Source organism: Lepus europaeus, chromosome 20 (assembly GCF_033115175.1).
Source record: "Lepus europaeus isolate LE1 chromosome 20, mLepTim1.pri, whole genome shotgun sequence".
NCBI lineage: Eukaryota > Metazoa > Chordata > Mammalia > Lagomorpha > Leporidae > Lepus > Lepus europaeus.
The window spans coordinates 62,322,918-62,341,282 of NC_084846.1; the positions used below are offsets into that span (position 1 = coordinate 62,322,918).

The window sequence follows — 18,365 nt, forward strand, 5'->3', positions numbered from 1 at the left end:
AGAAGTTAGCCCTGGGCCCTTCCCTCATGGAGTTTGCAGTCTCCCATTGCCTGTCCGTAGCAGTTTCCCATGATAAGCTCCCAGCAGCGCATGTTTTCCTTCTGGTCTGATTTATATGTAATTGTCTATGGGAAGAAAATGGTTAAAAGATAAGCATCCCCTATTTTAAGTCTGCACAACTGTTTAACATCTTTTTATAAATATGCTCCTCAGAACTGTAGTGTGTATAAGTAGAATAAAATGGAAAATTGTGATAGCTCAGTGGCACACTTCCAGTTTATTTCAATTACTTAAAGTGCTAGAAATAATTGCAGTAATTCCGCACTTGCACTGAGCATAATAGCTACTAACTTAAAACTGTTTTCTGTGATGGAAAGAGATGATTTTAAGTGCCTTGACGAAAATCAAACTCTGTTACTTCATCTAACACTTTTGGTGTTTTGGGAGTTAGAGATAATAGAATGTGACACATTACTTGACATTCATGATTGGCTGCACCTGTTTCAGCTTAGCCTGTGAATTCATAAACATTCTTGCTGGTTCAAAAGTTTTATGGCTACAATAATGATGTTTGCAGCTTAAACAAAGTTTATATTTTGGTATTAAAGGGAAACATTCATTCATAGAAGATCATTAATAGTCTGTGATATGAATGAACAGATTCTGTGAGCTCTAAGTATGTTCTTCCATGACCTCTATTTTTGAGAAATCATCATTTGTTCTCGTATATATATTGTTAAAATCTGTATGATTTGTAAAGCACCAAAAAGTCTTGCGGAGTATTGGAAATGATTCTCTGAAAGTTAAGCTCCCTTGCCAGTGTCTAAAGGAACGCCTGTTTTGTTCCCTGCCTCTTCTTCAGTAACATCTTCAGGGGCTCCGCCGTGTGTATGTACAGCATGAGTGACGTGCGCAGAGTGTTCCTGGGTCCCTACGCTCACAGGGACGGCCCCAACTACCAGTGGGTGCCTTACCAAGGAAGAGTCCCCTATCCAAGGCCGGGAACGGTAAGTGGCTTAGGTGTTCAGCCATGAAATGCGTGTCTTTCTGAAAAAGCTAAGTTTTTAAAAATATAGCTATAAACATAGTACATCAAGACATTGAAGAACCAAGATTCCGAGAGCATAAATGAAAATGAAAGCAGGATTCTCTGCTCTTCCCTGGAACGTCACAGATCCCAGTGTTTCAGTTAAGTGCTTCCGTTTTCTCATACCATGACTTTTTAGAAATGGAGACTTGCGGGTGCAAACTGTTGAGATCTTTACTTAATAGATACTAAATCAGTCTTACGTATATAAAGATAATTGAAAATGAATCTTGATGTGAATGGAATGGGAGAGGGAGCGGGAGATGGGGTGGTTGCGGATGGGAGGGAAGTTATGGGGAGGGAAAAGCCATAAACTGTACTTTGGAGATTTATATTCATTAAATAAAAGTTAAAAAAAGAAAAAAAAAAAGAAATGGAGACTGAGTGGATGGCCTTCTTTCTTTCTTTCTGAATGGGATATGGTGGAAATGGCTTTCAGAGACAGCGGAAACAGAGTCCAGCTGGACTTAGTCCCTCTCTTGACAGCTCATTTCGTACATTAAGTGGGAGGGAAAAAATTAAAATTAAAATTTTTAATAATTAAAATATTATGAAAGTAGATGAAGAATATACTGGAGAACCAACTTCAGAACCTGTGTACCTTCAAGCTAAGAACAAAAAGTTGGGCAGACGTTTTTTCCCCAGATTTTTAAGTAAACAATTTTATTTTTAAAAACTCATATTTGAAATGTAGCCATTGGTTTAATTTCACTTCAATGTTTTTTTATTCTGTTGAGTTCAAGCAAATTATTCTAGTTTTTCTAACTATTTCATTAGGGGACACTTTGAGTATTCTTGTTGTTGCTGTATTGCTCAGTCTATTTTTGAAAACATTAAATACTTTGTATTTTACAAATATTAATCTTAGCCGATGAATCTTGTATCAAAAAACCCAAAATAAACTTTTAGAAAAATAAATAAGACTGAATTATCTTTTTGATTATAGCAAGTCAAAAGGATTTTATAAAAGAAACAATATATTTACCTTATATTTTAATGGTAAACTGTTTTTCGTGGTTGGTAGACAGTTTTATATCCCTGTGGCTCATTCATGCCAGGATGTTCTAAATATAAACTAACCCTTTGCTGGTTCATGTCAACAAACCTGATGAAATCAATCCTTAGATACTGTGCTACTATTCTGAGCTACAAAAATACATGACGTTTTTTATCTGAATGTGTAATAACCTCAAAAACTCATTCTTGTCCCATTTCACAGATGAGAACTCTGAGGGGTTAAGTAGCAGAACCAGGGTTCAGTCTGGGTGGTTTAGTTCTACAGCCTGTGTTCTCGTCCACCATTCAGAGATCACTGTTACACCGTAGGAAGCTAAGTCAGCAGTGAGCACCCAGGGTCGGAGACAGGAGGCTGGAAGCAGTGTCTAACCTAGGAGTTGGAGAAGACACCTCGCTCTGGGAATCAACTTCACTGAGCTGAGTGTGTTAATCCCAAAGGGCCCAGCTGAGAATTGCATGCCTTCAGACACAGCTGGGGAAACCATGATAAGCAAACTGCAAACATTGTGTTGGTACAACAACGTTTTCTTTATTTCCAAGGAAAGGCCTATGATATAGGTAATATTAGCCAGAAAGTAAAAGGACAGCCAGGCTAGAGAACAAGACAAAAATTATAAGACAAAAACTGAAAATAAATCTCTTACTTCCATTGTCAACCAGGCATTTCTAAATTTTTGCAGACTATTTTTTATGGTTGTAGAGACGCACAGAAATAATTTTACATGTCATGAAAATGTTTTATTGTCTCTGCTAGGCTTTTAAATAGATATTTGAAATTCTATAAGTAACTGACTTTATAATTTACTTAATAAAAACAAAAAGAAAATTCTTAAGTCCTTTTGTGTATGCATGTATATGTATAAACTATATATATTTATATATATATATTATTTATACATGCCTATATATACATGTATATAATCCTGCCATTTCAAAACAGGTTTATTTATTTCACCTCTCATGAATTATTAATGATTTTTTTCAAGGTAACAACAAAGACAATTGATTTCTCATTCTAAACTTCTTGTAAGATCAGGAACCTTTCTTAATTACATTTCGTCTCCCAAGCTCTTATATTAAATGGCAGAAATTACTTAAGCATAAGATGAAAAGCAAGGGATTGGAGATCTTGTACTCTATGAATGCTTGTCCTGCATAATTAATGCACGGGAAAGAGACGCAGTGAAATCTCAGCCTCTCCTCCCTGCTGTATTGCCATGGGTGGCATGTTTGTACACGGGGTGACCATGCGCGTACACAATGGCACCTTCTGGCCTGGTCAGGATGGCTTGCTTATGGGTCAGCTTCTGTGCTATGGAGGTGGCTAAACTCTTTGAACAAAAACCTGTCCTTGTCTTTAAAAACTGGTCCTTGATTTCTTAAAGTCATTGGAGCTCCTTTTGCAGGGTTGGGTTAGAAATAAAGCAATCTAGAATAGTGTCTTTTAGTTTGAAAGGAGCACTTGTTTTAGCATGATGCCATAGTAAAAAAAATTAACATGTCTGAGAAAATCATACCCTGTGTTTCTCTAACCTAATGATTAATTACCTTCAGTAATTTGGTAGCATGTTCTGTTCTTTATGTCAAATACTTCATCTATCACAGGAATAAAACCATGATAGAACCACTAATAGAAGCTTCAGACTTCTCCTGTACTTTGAATATATAGCTTTGGATAAGAAATTATGACTAAGTCCCATTGAGAAGTGATACATTTAGGAAATACACACTGTATATCACAACTAATAATTTAAGTAGGCAGTAACTGAAAATAACTTGTATTTTTAGTTTATTAGTTACCTAACTTTAAAAATAATCACATTATGCCCTTAGAATATTGAGATCATGTATTATTATGTCACTTATAATCCTATACATTGAATTTATTAAAAAAAATCATCCTCTTTATCCAAACAGTGTCCCAGTAAAACGTTTGGTGGCTTCGAGTCCACAAAGGACCTCCCTGATGACGTAATCACCTTCGCAAGAAGTCATCCGGCCATGTACAATCCGGTGTTTCCTATTAATAACCGCCCGATAATGGTCAAAACCGACGTGAATTACCAGTTCACACAGATTGTAGTAGACAGGGTGGACGCAGAAGACGGCCAGTACGATGTCATGTTTATTGGAACAGGTAGGCTTTGGAACTTCAGCTGTGAATTTTCTTTGAGAGTGCTGTGTCTAACTGATTAAGTATTCAAAGAACCAAAGGAGTTTTTATAGTGGCTTGCGAAGTGTGGGTCACCTGTAATGAATGGCTAAAACCCTGGACACTCTCCCCCGACCAATGTGTTATGTATTCAGACAAGTTGAGACATAGTGATTGAAAATAAATTTCCTTTTCAATGAAGAGCTGATAAATGTAATCAGGTAAATGTAATGATTGCATGAAAAATCAATGTTCAGACTTGAATTGTGACTCTCTTCTGCCAGTGATTTTTTTAGAACAAAGACGAACTGCTCAAAACATGTCGGGAATTCTCGGGATGTTCAATAATGGTTCCAGAGTAAATTCATGCAAAATTATCTGAACTTTAAAGTTATCAAAGGGCAAAAACCTTCCAGTAAATAAATATTGGCAACAAAATTTGTTCAGTGTTTCTGGCATACAATGAGAAGAGGATAAAAGAAAAGTAACTCTTCAGAAAAACAGCAAAACCGATCCAATAGAAATCACCAGATATATTTCTATAGCAAATTAACAATATTTTACAAATTCCATGAATAGGAACAAATTTTTCGCAGGTATATTTTCAAAGTGATATTTTATTTGTCCCCTACCCTTTTTTAATAGTAATACTGTTTTTCAGAGTACCAGTTACAAATCTGAAACTTGCTACTTAGGGTCAAATTCCAAGGTAATAAATTCCTAGTCTCCATTAACGTTGTTAAGTGACATAAATCAGTGGGAAAGAGAATGAGTGCTCCACTGAAACCTTGTATAATAACATTTATTTTCCCTTGGTGAGAAACAGAAAAAAAAAATGCATTAACTATGGGGAGAAACAGGGGGAAAAATTGCATTAACTACCCAGAATGGCAACTGTGCAGTAAGTGCCTCAAGGCTGTAGAGTTTTATAACAAAATTGTCAAATCCTTATGTTATCAGGTGTAATAGTGTCAGGTTCTGAGCAATACAGTTAGAGTCTCTTTAGGGGAAGAAAGTCTCTCTATCGAATAAAAGAATCCCGTTGAGATGCAGGGTTCCATAAAAGTCAATGTATTGCAAGTATCAACTTCTGGCTATAAATATCTTTGGAAAATGTAATAGGATTTCCTTCCAATAAATATTGGTTGATTATTTAATGTCAAATTATAACTGAATCTCTCTGCAGAATAATTAAGTTTGCTCAATAATACCACACTTGCCTTTTTCTTCACCTCTGCCTTCAACTTGTTGAGAAGTTCTTCACTCACTGTCAAAGCAACAAAGCTTGCTTCCGGGTAGTTAACCAAAGAAACCCAACCATGAGCTTTTAATTCCTCTCCAACATCAGCTGTCTTTTGAGGCACCAACCTCATGAGCATGTTGAATGTTGGAAGATGCAAATGGCTGTAGGTCGGTACAGACCAGGGTCATCTGTCAGCAAAGTAAATTGATTACAGTAATTTTATCCTTTAACTAAGTTGCACATCATAGTATATTGATCCGAGTTGAGTAATCTGATTCAATTTGTGTGAAATTGTTTGAAATACTACTCGGTCAAGCTTGATCTGGAACAGAGATAAAGTTGTGTTTGGGTATTGGAGACCTGATCGGAGGCCCTGAGCAGATTAACCTAATTTACCTTTCATCTCTGCGTGTTATGAGTAGCCCAAGGTCCTGTAAACATAGACGGATCCTCTTAAAAGAGGACTCCTTTTTTTTTTTTTTTAACTTTACAAGGGATAACCAGCAACCTTTGTTGATCTTCCAGCACATAATCATGTCAGTGCCTGAAAATGGTTATCAATGGCATTGAATTATTGAACTATTTTTTTTCATGTATCTTATTCTTTATTGGTAAGTTTGTCTTCACAAATAATTAGCCTGTTGAACTGGATTAAGAGGAACCAACTGAAGCTAAGTAGAATTGATTGAGTTTAATCAAAAATGGAATGCAGAAGAGTAAGATTTTTAAATTTACCTAGGCTGTGTTCTTCTTTCAAACAAGGAAAAAGAACCCACCTGGGATGCTGGCGTTTTAACAGCCTCCTAAGCCACCTCGGGGTAAAGGCTGTTCTAACAGTGAAAAGCAGGGGGTGGGGGGGAATAGGATTTGAAATCTCTATAAAGAGTACTTTTCACGGTCTTGATCATTTATACTTCTCATTGCTGAATTTAATGCTCTCAGGTTGATTAACCAATGGGCACTTTATGGGAAAACCACTGTAATAGGTAATTGTCAGTGTTTATTGGGAGAGATCAGGTTATTGTCGTTCATCACCCAGTGGTCATTGAGCTGTCCCTCGCGGGCCCCTAGCTGCTAGAGGCCCACAGGTGACTGGAGGAGGGCGCCCCTGCCCGACTCCCCCTGGGGCTGGACAGCATTCCTTGCATTTTACATCCATTTAGTCTTCCTGGTCTACCCTGATTTCATAACAGAACTGGGAAAACCTGCCAGGTCAAGCTGATATTATGTTGAAGTTTTCCCCTGAGACAGCTGAGGTGAAGGACTTTTTTAAAAACAACAATAAAAATAATTGATCCAAACTAGCCAAATCATTGTAGTGATTCTGCAAGTTTTTAAAAAAAATTTACTACTTCAGGATAAAATCGTATTCAAAATTCATGTTTTTTAAATTCAATGTTTTATATTTGGAGACTTTCAAGTTTGTCTAACTGCAGGAATGTATGTCAGAATTTATATTTTGCCAGTATTTTGGACAAAACACACCAAAAGAAAACTGAAATCAAAATGTTCTTTTTTGGACAAATACTGATTCCATCCATTAACACTGAATTCTGTTCGGTTCTGTTTAAGCTGTGGTCTTCTCTTTTTCTTTCTAAGATGTTGGGACTGTGCTGAAAGTAGTTTCAATTCCTAAAGAGACCTGGCATGATTTAGAAGAAGTTCTGCTGGAAGAAATGACAGTTTTTCGGGTGAGTGCTGCTTAATTTCAAATGTCAACAGGTTGGGTAGTACGTCTTTCTCCCAGGACAGCTGCACACTGAACTTGGTATGGACAAGTAGTGTAGCATACCCTTCTAATTAGCTTGTCAATTAGAAAGCCAGACACTAGTCAAAATAAACCTTGAAACTTTCAATGCTAGTTAAGCCTAAAGAGGTAAAGAAATATATTCCTGGCTCATATTTTGTTTTCTCAATGATAAAATATATATGATTTACATTTTATATTATTTATGTAAGTTACCTCACTGAGTAGACTCCTCCCTGCTCCTAAAAATCTTTCACATGTTACGGTTTAGCTGTGTTGCTGTGTAACTTCCATGAAAATATTCTGGGAAACACATTCAGAATAACAGCAATGAAGGCCTTTCAATCATTTTATAACTTACTCATTAATTTTTCTTATCCTATATTCTTAAGGAAATCGTTTGTTAAAAGTTTCAGGTTTCCCTATCGCCGGTAGCAAATTTTTACAGATTCCTAGCCTACAAAAGTTAGAGGCATACAGCTATTTGTCCCTTTGTCCCGAGGCATAGATGGCCCAGGTGTGTTTCTGGAGGGTTAGAGGGGTTGGGGGTAGCAGCAGCCGGACCTGGGGTGAGGGAAAAGTAGGGATTTGAAGAAGTATAACACATCCACTATGCCCCTGCACCTGTGGGAGGCTGGCTTAGCAGGAATGGCACAGGTGTAGCACGCCTAGACATAAACTATTTATGAGATATGACAGGAAGTCGGATAGCTATAAAAGATATGATTTTAATTTCTGATACAAGAATAGAGCAAAGCTACATCGAGACATTTATACCACAAAATGAACTCGAATTAGAAGTGCACGAACAGAAAAATGAGAAAACACTGGAGCTAATCTCACAACTTCAAGTGATTTCATTTAGCCTACACATGTCTCAGTTTATCTGCAAAATGAAGAACAGGATTCAAGTTTTCAGTTGAGTCAATATTTAATGGGAAGCAAAGGCTTCCCAAGACTCTCTCGGCCCGTATGTCTGGCCCAGAATAGGCTCTTGCTTTAAATGGCATAGGCAAGCTCCTAATTTGTGGCTATTCAGGTGGAATGATGATGAGCCCTGAAACGTGTCACTGGCAGGTTGTGACCCAGACACAAGACCTCTGGTAATAACCAGCTGCACTGTGTTCTAGCATAAAGAGTGGACAGTTCTGTCCAGAACACTTGGCACTTCCTTCTGAGTGTCCCCGTCCAGAAAACACTGAGAATGCCGCCTCCATCACAGCGGGATGGAGGCCTGGAGACGCCAGCTGCAGAGCACCAAGGAGAATCACAGACGTGTGATTGCTAATGTGATTTTACTGCTTCAGTTCAGCTGTGTTCCAATAGCCTTTTCTACCAAGTCTTGGTTTCAGTCTTTCAAATAAAAAAAAAAAATCATTATTATTCTATCACAGTTTTTCAGGTCTGGCAGTAGGCCTTATTTTATTTGTGTCTGGTATAGAGTGTTCACTAATTCCTATCATTTACCAAGCCCCATAAATTATCTCGGTGAACAAATACATTGATACTTTATTCTACAAATTAAAGAAACACAATTATCCAAATGGACTGCGCTAGCCACTATAGGGCCCATTTAGATTTCCCAAACAAATTATGGGCACTGAGCGGTCGGTGTATAAATTGCCGACTTGTGTTCATTGTTGGGCCTCCAGAGCCCGAGGTACCTTCTCAACCCACATTTATTAAACGAGTGAATGAATCCGGATTAATGAATAGATGAAGTATGAGGAAGTGAGGAGTGGACGGCCTTCCTCAAGGACACCGTGCTTAGAGCATGAGGAAGGTGACCCAGCAAGAGTAAGAGGTGGGTAAAGCGAGTGCCAAACACAAGGACGGAGAGCCAGTGAGAGCAGCCGTCGTCCTGCCGTCCTGCACGCCACTCTCACGGAACGCACCTCTGCAGGCTGTAGCCGTCCAGAGGCTCACGAGGCCCCTCTGTCACAGGTGCAGTGCCACAGTTCTTCTGTCACTGTGGGAGTTTAATTCTCTCCAGACTGCTACCTGTGCTATTTGTCATGGTTCTGTTGCATATTTGCCCTTGGTCATCGTACATGACTCAAACAGGGTTCATGTATGAATCCGGTAGAAAATAAATATATATACATGCCTAACATGGCCCCAGCACAGTACTAAGTTGAGGGGTTACAGGGATGAGTGGTATAAACATGGACCCTGGCCTCATACAGCCTGCAGGCTCGCGATGGTATATGTCTTAGTTTCAAGGACGTCTTTATCACACCTGCTCTTAAGTGTTATTTTGTGAAATTGCCTTAAGTCACGTGATGACATCTTAAAATTGTTTTTTCTCCTTTCCTGGGAATGAGACCACACATAATTTACAGTCATACTGTAGTCTTCATATTCTAAGGTTTTAAGTTTGTATTTTACATCTCATCTATATTCTTTTGTACATTAGGAAAAAATGTCAATGTAAAAAGATATTAATTTACATTGTCCTGTTAAACGACTTTTAACTAAATCAGGAGATGTGGAAGCTGGTCAATTTGCAAGCACAAGTATTCAACATTCTGTTTGCATTTTGCAGTTTCCAGAGAAATACACAGGCGACTCCTCAGCGTGAACCCCACAGGTTGACATTGGTGTGGCGTTCAAGATACCATGAGAAAGGTTATCAGTCCCTAACAACTGAGTATAAGCAGACAACATTTTGCTGGCATCTGATGGATTGTTTATGAATAAAAATTTTACAAACAGATTGTTAGTAACATGGAGTCCATCTCCTGCCATAGACAAGTGTTCCGTTCTCCCCATGGCCTCTGTTATGCATTATTTTCGTTATTACTTCTCTGGCACTCAAGTAGACAAAACATATTTGGGCAGAGTTTAGAGAAATATTTACTTTCAACATTCTATTCTATCAGGCAAAGTTCATACATATATTGTGGTGTAGCAATTGGAATACTTCACTGTCAGACTTTGTTTAACTTTGCAGTGGTAAGGAGGGAAATCCCACAACACATTAAAGTGATACAGTCAGATAGAGTGAAACAGCAGAGAAAGGCAATGGTTTCTATGTTTGTAACTTGAATCTGGTAAGCCATTCCATTAAAATAAAATGTAATTAAAGAGTGTCCACCTGAGCATGAAGCTAGATGCCAGGATAAATAGACAAGGTACACGTTTAGGGTCACAATAGTATGTGATCTTCCTGATTTTTTTTTTCAAAAGGCATTTCATGTGAACCAACCAGTTAATTTCGTGATATTATCATTTCCGTGAGACTGTGTTCACTATGCGCCTTCAATACACTGAATAATAAAATCTCATATAAGTTACTGAATTAAAAACAGTCTCATGCCCACTGCCATCCTGAGGTTGGTTCTGGGGAAACACCCGGGCTAGTCATTGAACATTCCAGTGGTTTCAGTAACATCCAAGATACTTTCATTCTGGGAGAAATCAAATCCCAACCAGAGAACAGGAAGAAAAATAATCCTTGGTGATAAAAATTTTCCATTTTAGAGTAAAGTTCTTAATGGGGAAGAAGAAGTGAATCAGAATTGACAAAGATATTATGGGCCCCTAGAAACTAGACTTCAATTTGCCATTTAATATTCAAATTGGCATTGAAATGCTGTAAGCCTAATTCTGGATCCGGCTTGCACTTGTAAATCTGGATTTGGGTCAGATTTACCGTGTGCTGCTGAAAACTTTTGTTCACTAAGGTCAGCTGGGCCTCGGTGTCTTCATCGGAGGAAGATTACAATTCTGAACATTCGCTTTAAAGCGTTCGTCGTCAGTTAAGCTTGCTAGTACATTGGAGTTATCATTGACTAATGACACAAATGCTAGTCTTACTGGAAATGCTTGAGTACTCCGTATCTATACCTTAGTTTGGGAAGCTTTTCAGAAGATGTAAAGCTGGCACACGCCGGTTTTTACCTTATCCGGTCAGTGCTGCATTTTCTTCCCAGGACAGCTGAGAGGGCTTTGCTTTTGAGTAAACAGCCAAGTGTTACATCAAATTGCAGTGCACTCAGGACAACAGGCTTTATTTATAGTCTCATTGACTGCAAAGGATTGCAAGGCGGTTACATCAATAACGCAAGCATTTTGAACCCAATTTATGCAATATTCCACGAACAGCTGAGCAAACAAATGAGGGAGTTTAATTTTCATTCAAATGTAAAACATAATTGATGCTTTCCAAAACCCAGTCTATTAACTCATTCTGAGGGAGCATCCATGTGGTTAGCATCCAGTGGGCTGTGTCAGAATCCCTTGAGATCAGCAGGTTCAAAAGCTTTGCAAGTGCAAAAGTTTAATAAGGCCTAGATTAAAATATCTGGAAAAATATAGTAAATTAGAATCATAGACAATCTTGAAAAGATGCAAGGTTTTTAATTTCATTTTCACTCGAACACCAATTAAATTTGCAATTGAAACCAGCTTCATGAAAAAAATGCTTATGAAGCTACATCTGTTTTAAATGGAAGTCATACTCACCACTGGCTGTTTCTCTGGGAAAAAAATATAGCTTATTTAAATGCATGTCATCTTAATATATTATCTATTAAAATTCAACCACAGGCAGTATATACCACATGTTATTCCAAACTGTTATTAATTTCCTGGTCTAAATAATAAATAAGGTTCCTTTAATTAAGGAATTCTGGGATTTTAATGTAAACATGTTGAATTTATAACGTGACACAATGGCTCTGGCGGGCATTGGGGTTTGTTTTGTGTTTTACACTTTGTATAGGAAATCATTCCTTTTCTTCTGCCTTATAAATATTTGGGTTTTGTTTTGTCAATGAAGATGAAATAGATGAATATTAATCGGGTTCATCTGTTAAGGAATGTGAACGTAGCTGGCTGGCACTTCACTTACACGCGCTGGGAGCAGTTCTCTGCCTCCGAAGCAGTTTCCTGGCTCCTACTGTACAATTTTACTTCATGAAAAGCTGCATGAAATTCGCTCTGGACAGAACCACAGAGCCTGGAAGAAGTTGCCTAGAAAGTATTCCAGGCCAGCGCCGCAGCTCACTAGGCTAATCCTCCGCCTACGGCGCCAGCACCCCACCCCGGGTTCTAGTCCCGGTTGGGGCGCCGGATTCTGTCCCGGTTGCCCCTCTTCCAGGCCAGCTCTCTGCTGTGGCCCAGGAGTGCAGTGGAGGATGGCCCAAGTGCTTGGGCCCTGCACCCGCATGGGAGACCAGGAGAAGCACCTGGCTCCTGGCTTCGGATCAGCACGGTGCACCGGCCACAGCGGCCATTGGAGGGTGAACCAATGGAAAAGGAAAACGTTTCTCTCTGTCTCTCTCTCTCACTGTCCACTCTGCCTGTCAAAAAAAAAAAAAAAAGAAAAGAAAAGAAAGTATTCCGAACTTTGAAACCTCTGTGGCTCACTGAGTCATTCTACAAACCTAAGTAAAATCTCCACCCTTACCTTTCAAGCTGAGTAGCTTTGATAACGTGTCCCCTTTAAACATGGCAGCTCTGCACGCATAAAACAGGAAGACACCACTGTCATCCTACTTGTCGTATGGTCGTTAATTCCCATAGAAAATTACATATAAAAATTCATCTCATTCACTGAAGCTATAAAGATGGACAACTATGGGAAATCTCTGAACAACCCCATACAATGGATGCATTCCCTCATTCAGGGGTCTTGTTTGCGTCCCGGGTAGTTTGCCTTCCATCTGTTGAGGAAATGCTGTTCCCAGCTCGGTCATGGGGACTGCGGTGGAGGTTTGCAGTCCTGCGGCATAACAGGGGTTAATGCACATGCGTTGATGAGCTTGCCAGCAAAGGCAGACAGCAGGGAAAGGAGCTGGCCAGGGAAGTCAGACCTACCAGGGACGCCTGGAGGATGAGAAATAGTCAAGACTCCCAAGGCATGATGGGATTGGGTAGCAGAAGTAGTCCAGAAGAAACAAGAGGTCAATGGCGCCCCACGCTATCGCCGTGAGGGGCAGAGACGCCTCCCCCAGCGTAGGCTTCAGTGTGATTTCTCTTCTGGGGAAGGAGATTGCTCTCCCTAGAGGACACGTCATGGACCGAGGGCCAGGGTGCCTTAGAAAAGAGATGGACAAGAATGCAATTAGAGCATCAGATGATGGTTGAAGGAATTCCAGCCAAGCTCCAAGGACACAGGGAACACTGGGTGTTACGTTGGGCACCTGCATCTTGGGCGACTCCAAGAGCGTGATGGAATAGGTTGAGGAGACAGCAGAAAGAGGAAGCAGAGAGAAGGCATCCATCACTCATTCATTCACTTCACAAACATACACGGAGAACCTGTAACTCCTGGCTGCTCGGGATACGGCAGGAATGCACAGCCCAGACCTCTGTCCCAAACTGAGGGGACCTCTGACTCCTGCCATGAGCCCTCCACCTTCTGCCCCCAGCCTCCCTGCCTGCAGGATGGGGGCAAAAGGGGCACAGCTGGGCTTGGGGAGCACTGAGCGCCCCAGCAGTGCCCAGTCCACTTTTCTCAGTGCACAGCTCACTGAACAGTTGTGAGGGTTGCTGTGTGTGAGGCTTGGATTTTTCCCTCAGCAGTGACTCACATAACATGTGCTTTTGTTGACTTTTCTGCCTTCGTCTCACCCTCACTCCTGCTCAGTTCCCGAAAACAAGCTCCTGCCTCAGGCTGCCGTGGGCTGTGGCGGCAAGATAAGACACACCCACGTGCACACACACTTGCCTTCAAAAAGTCCATTGACATGCATCTTTTAGAAATACTGTGCATGATGCCAACTTTCTCACACCAACATGGTTGTACCTTTTAATTTCTTCATACATTTTTTTAAGTACTCCTGTATTTGTGTGTGTGTGTGTGAGAGAGAGAGAGAGAGAGAGACAGAGAGAGAGAGAGGGAGAACCAGATTAAGTGTTTTATGTATACTTGTATAAACTCATTTAATCTTTTCAACGACCCTATTAGGAAGGCACCTTACTTGTACCTTGAAAATGAGGAAGCTGGATTACAAAGAGGTTCCAGACCTTGCCTGGCAGTGCTTGTCTGGCCAGGATGGATCCGGCTGATTCGGTTTGGCTCCAGAGGCCAGCTCTGTGTAATTCCTTCGGGGCTCAGCGTCGGTCAGCTCCACCGGGAGGTCTTAGAAAAATCACTCTGCCCACTCAGCCTCCCTCGCATCGGCTCCCCCGACAGCCCCCACAGCAGTCTTCTAGCATCCTTTTGTCGTGGCAGAAAGATAGGATGGAGCCCAATTCAATGCGAGGGAACGTAAAAGGATGCAAGCTTGTGTGTTCAGGCGTGTAGACTTTCGCCGGTCTGTATTTGTCAAAGAGCAGGATTTATGTATGCAAGTCTTCACGTGCTCGTGGTCAGCCCCAGTTTGCACGATGAACGAACTGCATTGGGTGGTTGCTTCCCTAGCTCTTCTGCCTCCTCTCGGTTAGCCTTTGATGGACATGGAAGATTACGTTCTCTGGCTAAGACCTGAAGCGTGGGTCTTCGCACATTAAACAGTCACTTTAATAGAAACAGAGGCATCTCATCCCAACTGAGCTCTCGCAGTCCTTGCCAGCTGGGAGCTGGCCTAATGGGGTCCGCTCTCCTCGGGGCTGGGGTGAGCTGACCTACCACTTTCAGCTTGCCACAATGTTTCACCGTAGAACATAAACATTTTCACAGAACACCAGCACCAGAGAGGGACACTCCAACACTGTGACGAACCAAGATAAAAGTAAGACCGTTCCTTGATCATGTCTGAACACAGACAGAAGCATGAACATTGTCCAAACCGCAAAATGACCAAACGCTCCCCAATCCCGCCTAATGTAAGTGATCGCAGCTTCTGGAGCAGTCACAGCTTCAGCCTCCCTGTGTTTCCCTCCTTCTAAATGGTTTGTGAAGAAACCTCATCGTGGAAGTACCCCCTGCTTTTGGACAGCGTGCAAAGTAGAGCAAAGCCCTACATCTCTCAATCCTTCTTCAATCACCCAACACAAGCCCCAAACGGAAGTTCTTCCCAACAACCCCTTACTCACCTGTCCCATTCTTTTCCTTATTGAAGGCCATAAACTCGACTTGGTCAACTGCAAGGTTGCTCCTCCCAGGCTTTGGCTGGGTGATGCTGACACACCTTCTTCTTCTATGCAGTGTCCTTCCGTGTGTCCCATTGCCCTGTTATTTTGCAATCATCTCTCTAAAAGCTTATGTCAATACCATGTGTTCTTAACTAATGACTAAGTGTTCTCGTTGGACCAGTGCTTCACATATTTATTTTTCTTCTTCAGGAACCAACTACTATTTCAGTGATGGAGCTCTCCACTAAACAGGTACTATCACCAATTATTACAGTCAATATCCTGCATGTAATGGGCTCTGTATGATTAGCCATCAGATTTACAGATCCGCTAGCAACTGGGCAAGAACAAGACCCGAGGGGAAAGAAATACTCTTCTTACATAAACGAGTCGAATGAATACCGAAGATAGTTTTCATTGTCCCCGTGTTCTATGTTTTAGAAACATATTTCCTGCATCATGATTTGTTATAAATTTTAATTTATAGTAGTTCTTTCTTGGTCATTATAATTTGTTCTTTACTCAAGAATCATTTCCCTCTTTTCTGAGTATATCAGGGAGCTTCAAACATGACATTATCTTTTCATTCCATTTACCATGAATTTTTGAAGGACCCTCATAGTTTGTGTGTGTGTGTATTTAAAAAATAACATTGGTGGATATTTCAGAATATAAGTAAGTTTATAATTTAACTTTGCTTTGTGTGTACATAAACAGAAAGCATTGTATAAGGTAATAAAATTATGTCCTGGCTATATCTTTGGAGGATTTTGACTTGAAAGTTTATTTGACTTTTTTCATGAAAAGTAGAATTGTGTGACAGAGGAATCAAATGTGACTTTAAATGTGGCTAAATATGAAAGGAAACCAGAAAAATGGTCACAGCCAGGGAAATTCTAAAACTGTGAATTTGAAGATGAATGGCAGCATTGTAACAGTCCTTCCATTCATATCGAATGAATTCTTTGGCAAGACACTTAAGAAAAAAAAATGACTTGTAAATACTAAATGATATGAACAAAACAAATACAGTTTTAACTTCTGATAGGTAACTTTTTCCTCATAGATGCTACCTTGTCTTTTAATCCAGTGTATCAATGGAAACTTAAAAAAAAAAAAAAGCTTGACTATTGAGTTGAAATTAATTCTTTAACTTAGTATAAAAAGCCAGAAAGAAGTGAGGCGCTCCCCATGACTACAGTAAAACTATGCACACAAAATTGTCACTGTGGGAATCATTTCACTAACGTTCCTGAACCGTTCGTGTGTTTGAGCTCTGACCAAGACTGAACACTTGAACAAGAAGCTAAATGACTGTGCCAAGAAAATTAAGTCTGGGTCCTTTCCACACAGACGTATGAAAATAGGTTGATAATCTCCAAGATATTTAGGGCAAGTCCAAGTGCAGATACTACTGACTGTTATCTTACCCTGCATAAGTATGTCTTCACCTGTTCTGGTAATCTAAAAATTGTCAGATGGTGGCAAGGAAATCCGGGGATTTCCAGGATGGAAACTAAACTGGGATATTCTTTCCTGTAATGTTTTTTTTTTCTAATTTTGTATTCACTCTCTGCGAGGCCTCATAATCAAACGTCATTGCATTGCCCTCATGTCCAGTTTTCTATAGCATTCCACTGGTGTTGAAGGTTTTAAAGTTACCTAGAGGACTGCTGCTGATGTAAGCTTTCGCCCAAGAACAAACAAAAATAGGCTAGCAACTTAAATGACTGTGGTAAAGGGAAGTGTCCCCGCCCCCCTTTGCTGTTACTGGAAGTCTGACTTCATTCACATACAACTCCAGTTTAAGAAGAGACTCAGTAGTTCCAAGGGGGACCAAGTCGTGTTGCAGCCAATTTTCTGGATAAATGGACTCATCTCCTGCTCATGGTCCACAACTTGTTAAGGAGAACAGTGAGAGAGCCGTGGTGATGTTAAATTGGGCATTAAAAGCACATCAGGTTTCTTGCTAGGGGCTGGATTATGCTCAGTGGTGCCTGCAAGACTCCCCTATATTTCATTTGGATAGCATAATTATTTTTGCACATTATTAATCATCCGGAAGAATTATGCCTAAATGAAAACGACATTGATTTATACTTTATTTTTGACATTTTATTACACTTTAGGTCTTTCATTACAATAATTCAGTTGCCATATTTTTGATTTTCTAGTCTACCTAGAAAACTCTTTTGCTGGTTAAATGTCATACACTCATACTTTAAAATATTTTAATGTGAACTTTGTGCTTGGTTCTTAAAAGTTCTTGGTGAAATGTAAGAGACATTTGATTGTATGACCCATTTGGTCAGGTTTTTAAATTACAATTACAGTATAGGAGCTGGCAAGTCCACACTCACTTCTGGTTATTGCTACAATATCCTAACCAATTCCAGTGTTGTTAAAATAGAATGTATTTAATCATATTGAAATTGCTCCACTTCCATCTAAGTTCATTTAGAAAAAACAAAAAAGGAGGGTGTTAGCAGAAAGAGACGGAGGCTGGGGGAAAGGTTAACCTGACTTCACGTTTTCCTCCCAAGTACGTCAATCACCGTTGCTTAACCTGCCCCGATCTAAAGCACTTTTCAAAATAACAATAAAGTTAAATATAGGAAAAGACTGAGAATCTAGTAATATCGTAATAATAATAACCTTATTTTCTCTATTCAGTGGAATGTCATAGCGATATTTACCGGGATAAATGCTTCCCTAGTGGTTTAATTTTTATTACAATTACTTTCCCCCTCTTATTTCCCTTTATTGTACAAATATGTAAGTAAGCTGGTTAGCTTTAAACATACAACCGGTTCTCCAGAAACACTCACTATAACCTTGGTAACTTCTTAGATTCTATTAAGTACATCAATATTCAGCTTCTCTGTGTATTTATATGTGTGGTTCATAAAGAAGTCTCTGGTAATGCAACTTGGAAACGCAGTCTTAATTCTGGCACTGTCCCCCTTAGACCATCTGTAATACTGAACGAGCACCTCATTGTCCGCTGGCACCCCGAGACCCACTTCCCTCTAGCTAGCATAGCAACTGATCTACACTTGGAAGGTCTTTTCCTTGTGTACTGTGTTTCAGTATT

General features: G+C 39.9%; 1 protein-coding gene across 1 annotated transcript in view; it reads left to right on the forward strand.

Annotated features, from left to right (window-relative positions):
• SEMA3A (semaphorin 3A) overlaps nt 1–18,365 on the forward strand; it is a 202,540-nt gene that overhangs the window by 162,823 nt on the left and 21,352 nt on the right. The window contains exons 10-13 of the mRNA XM_062178316.1: nt 863–1,007; nt 4,022–4,241; nt 7,099–7,190; nt 15,482–15,523. Coding sequence (XP_062034300.1) covers nt 863–1,007; nt 4,022–4,241; nt 7,099–7,190; nt 15,482–15,523 — 499 coding nt within the window. The remainder of the gene's footprint in view (nt 1–862; nt 1,008–4,021; nt 4,242–7,098; nt 7,191–15,481; nt 15,524–18,365) is intronic.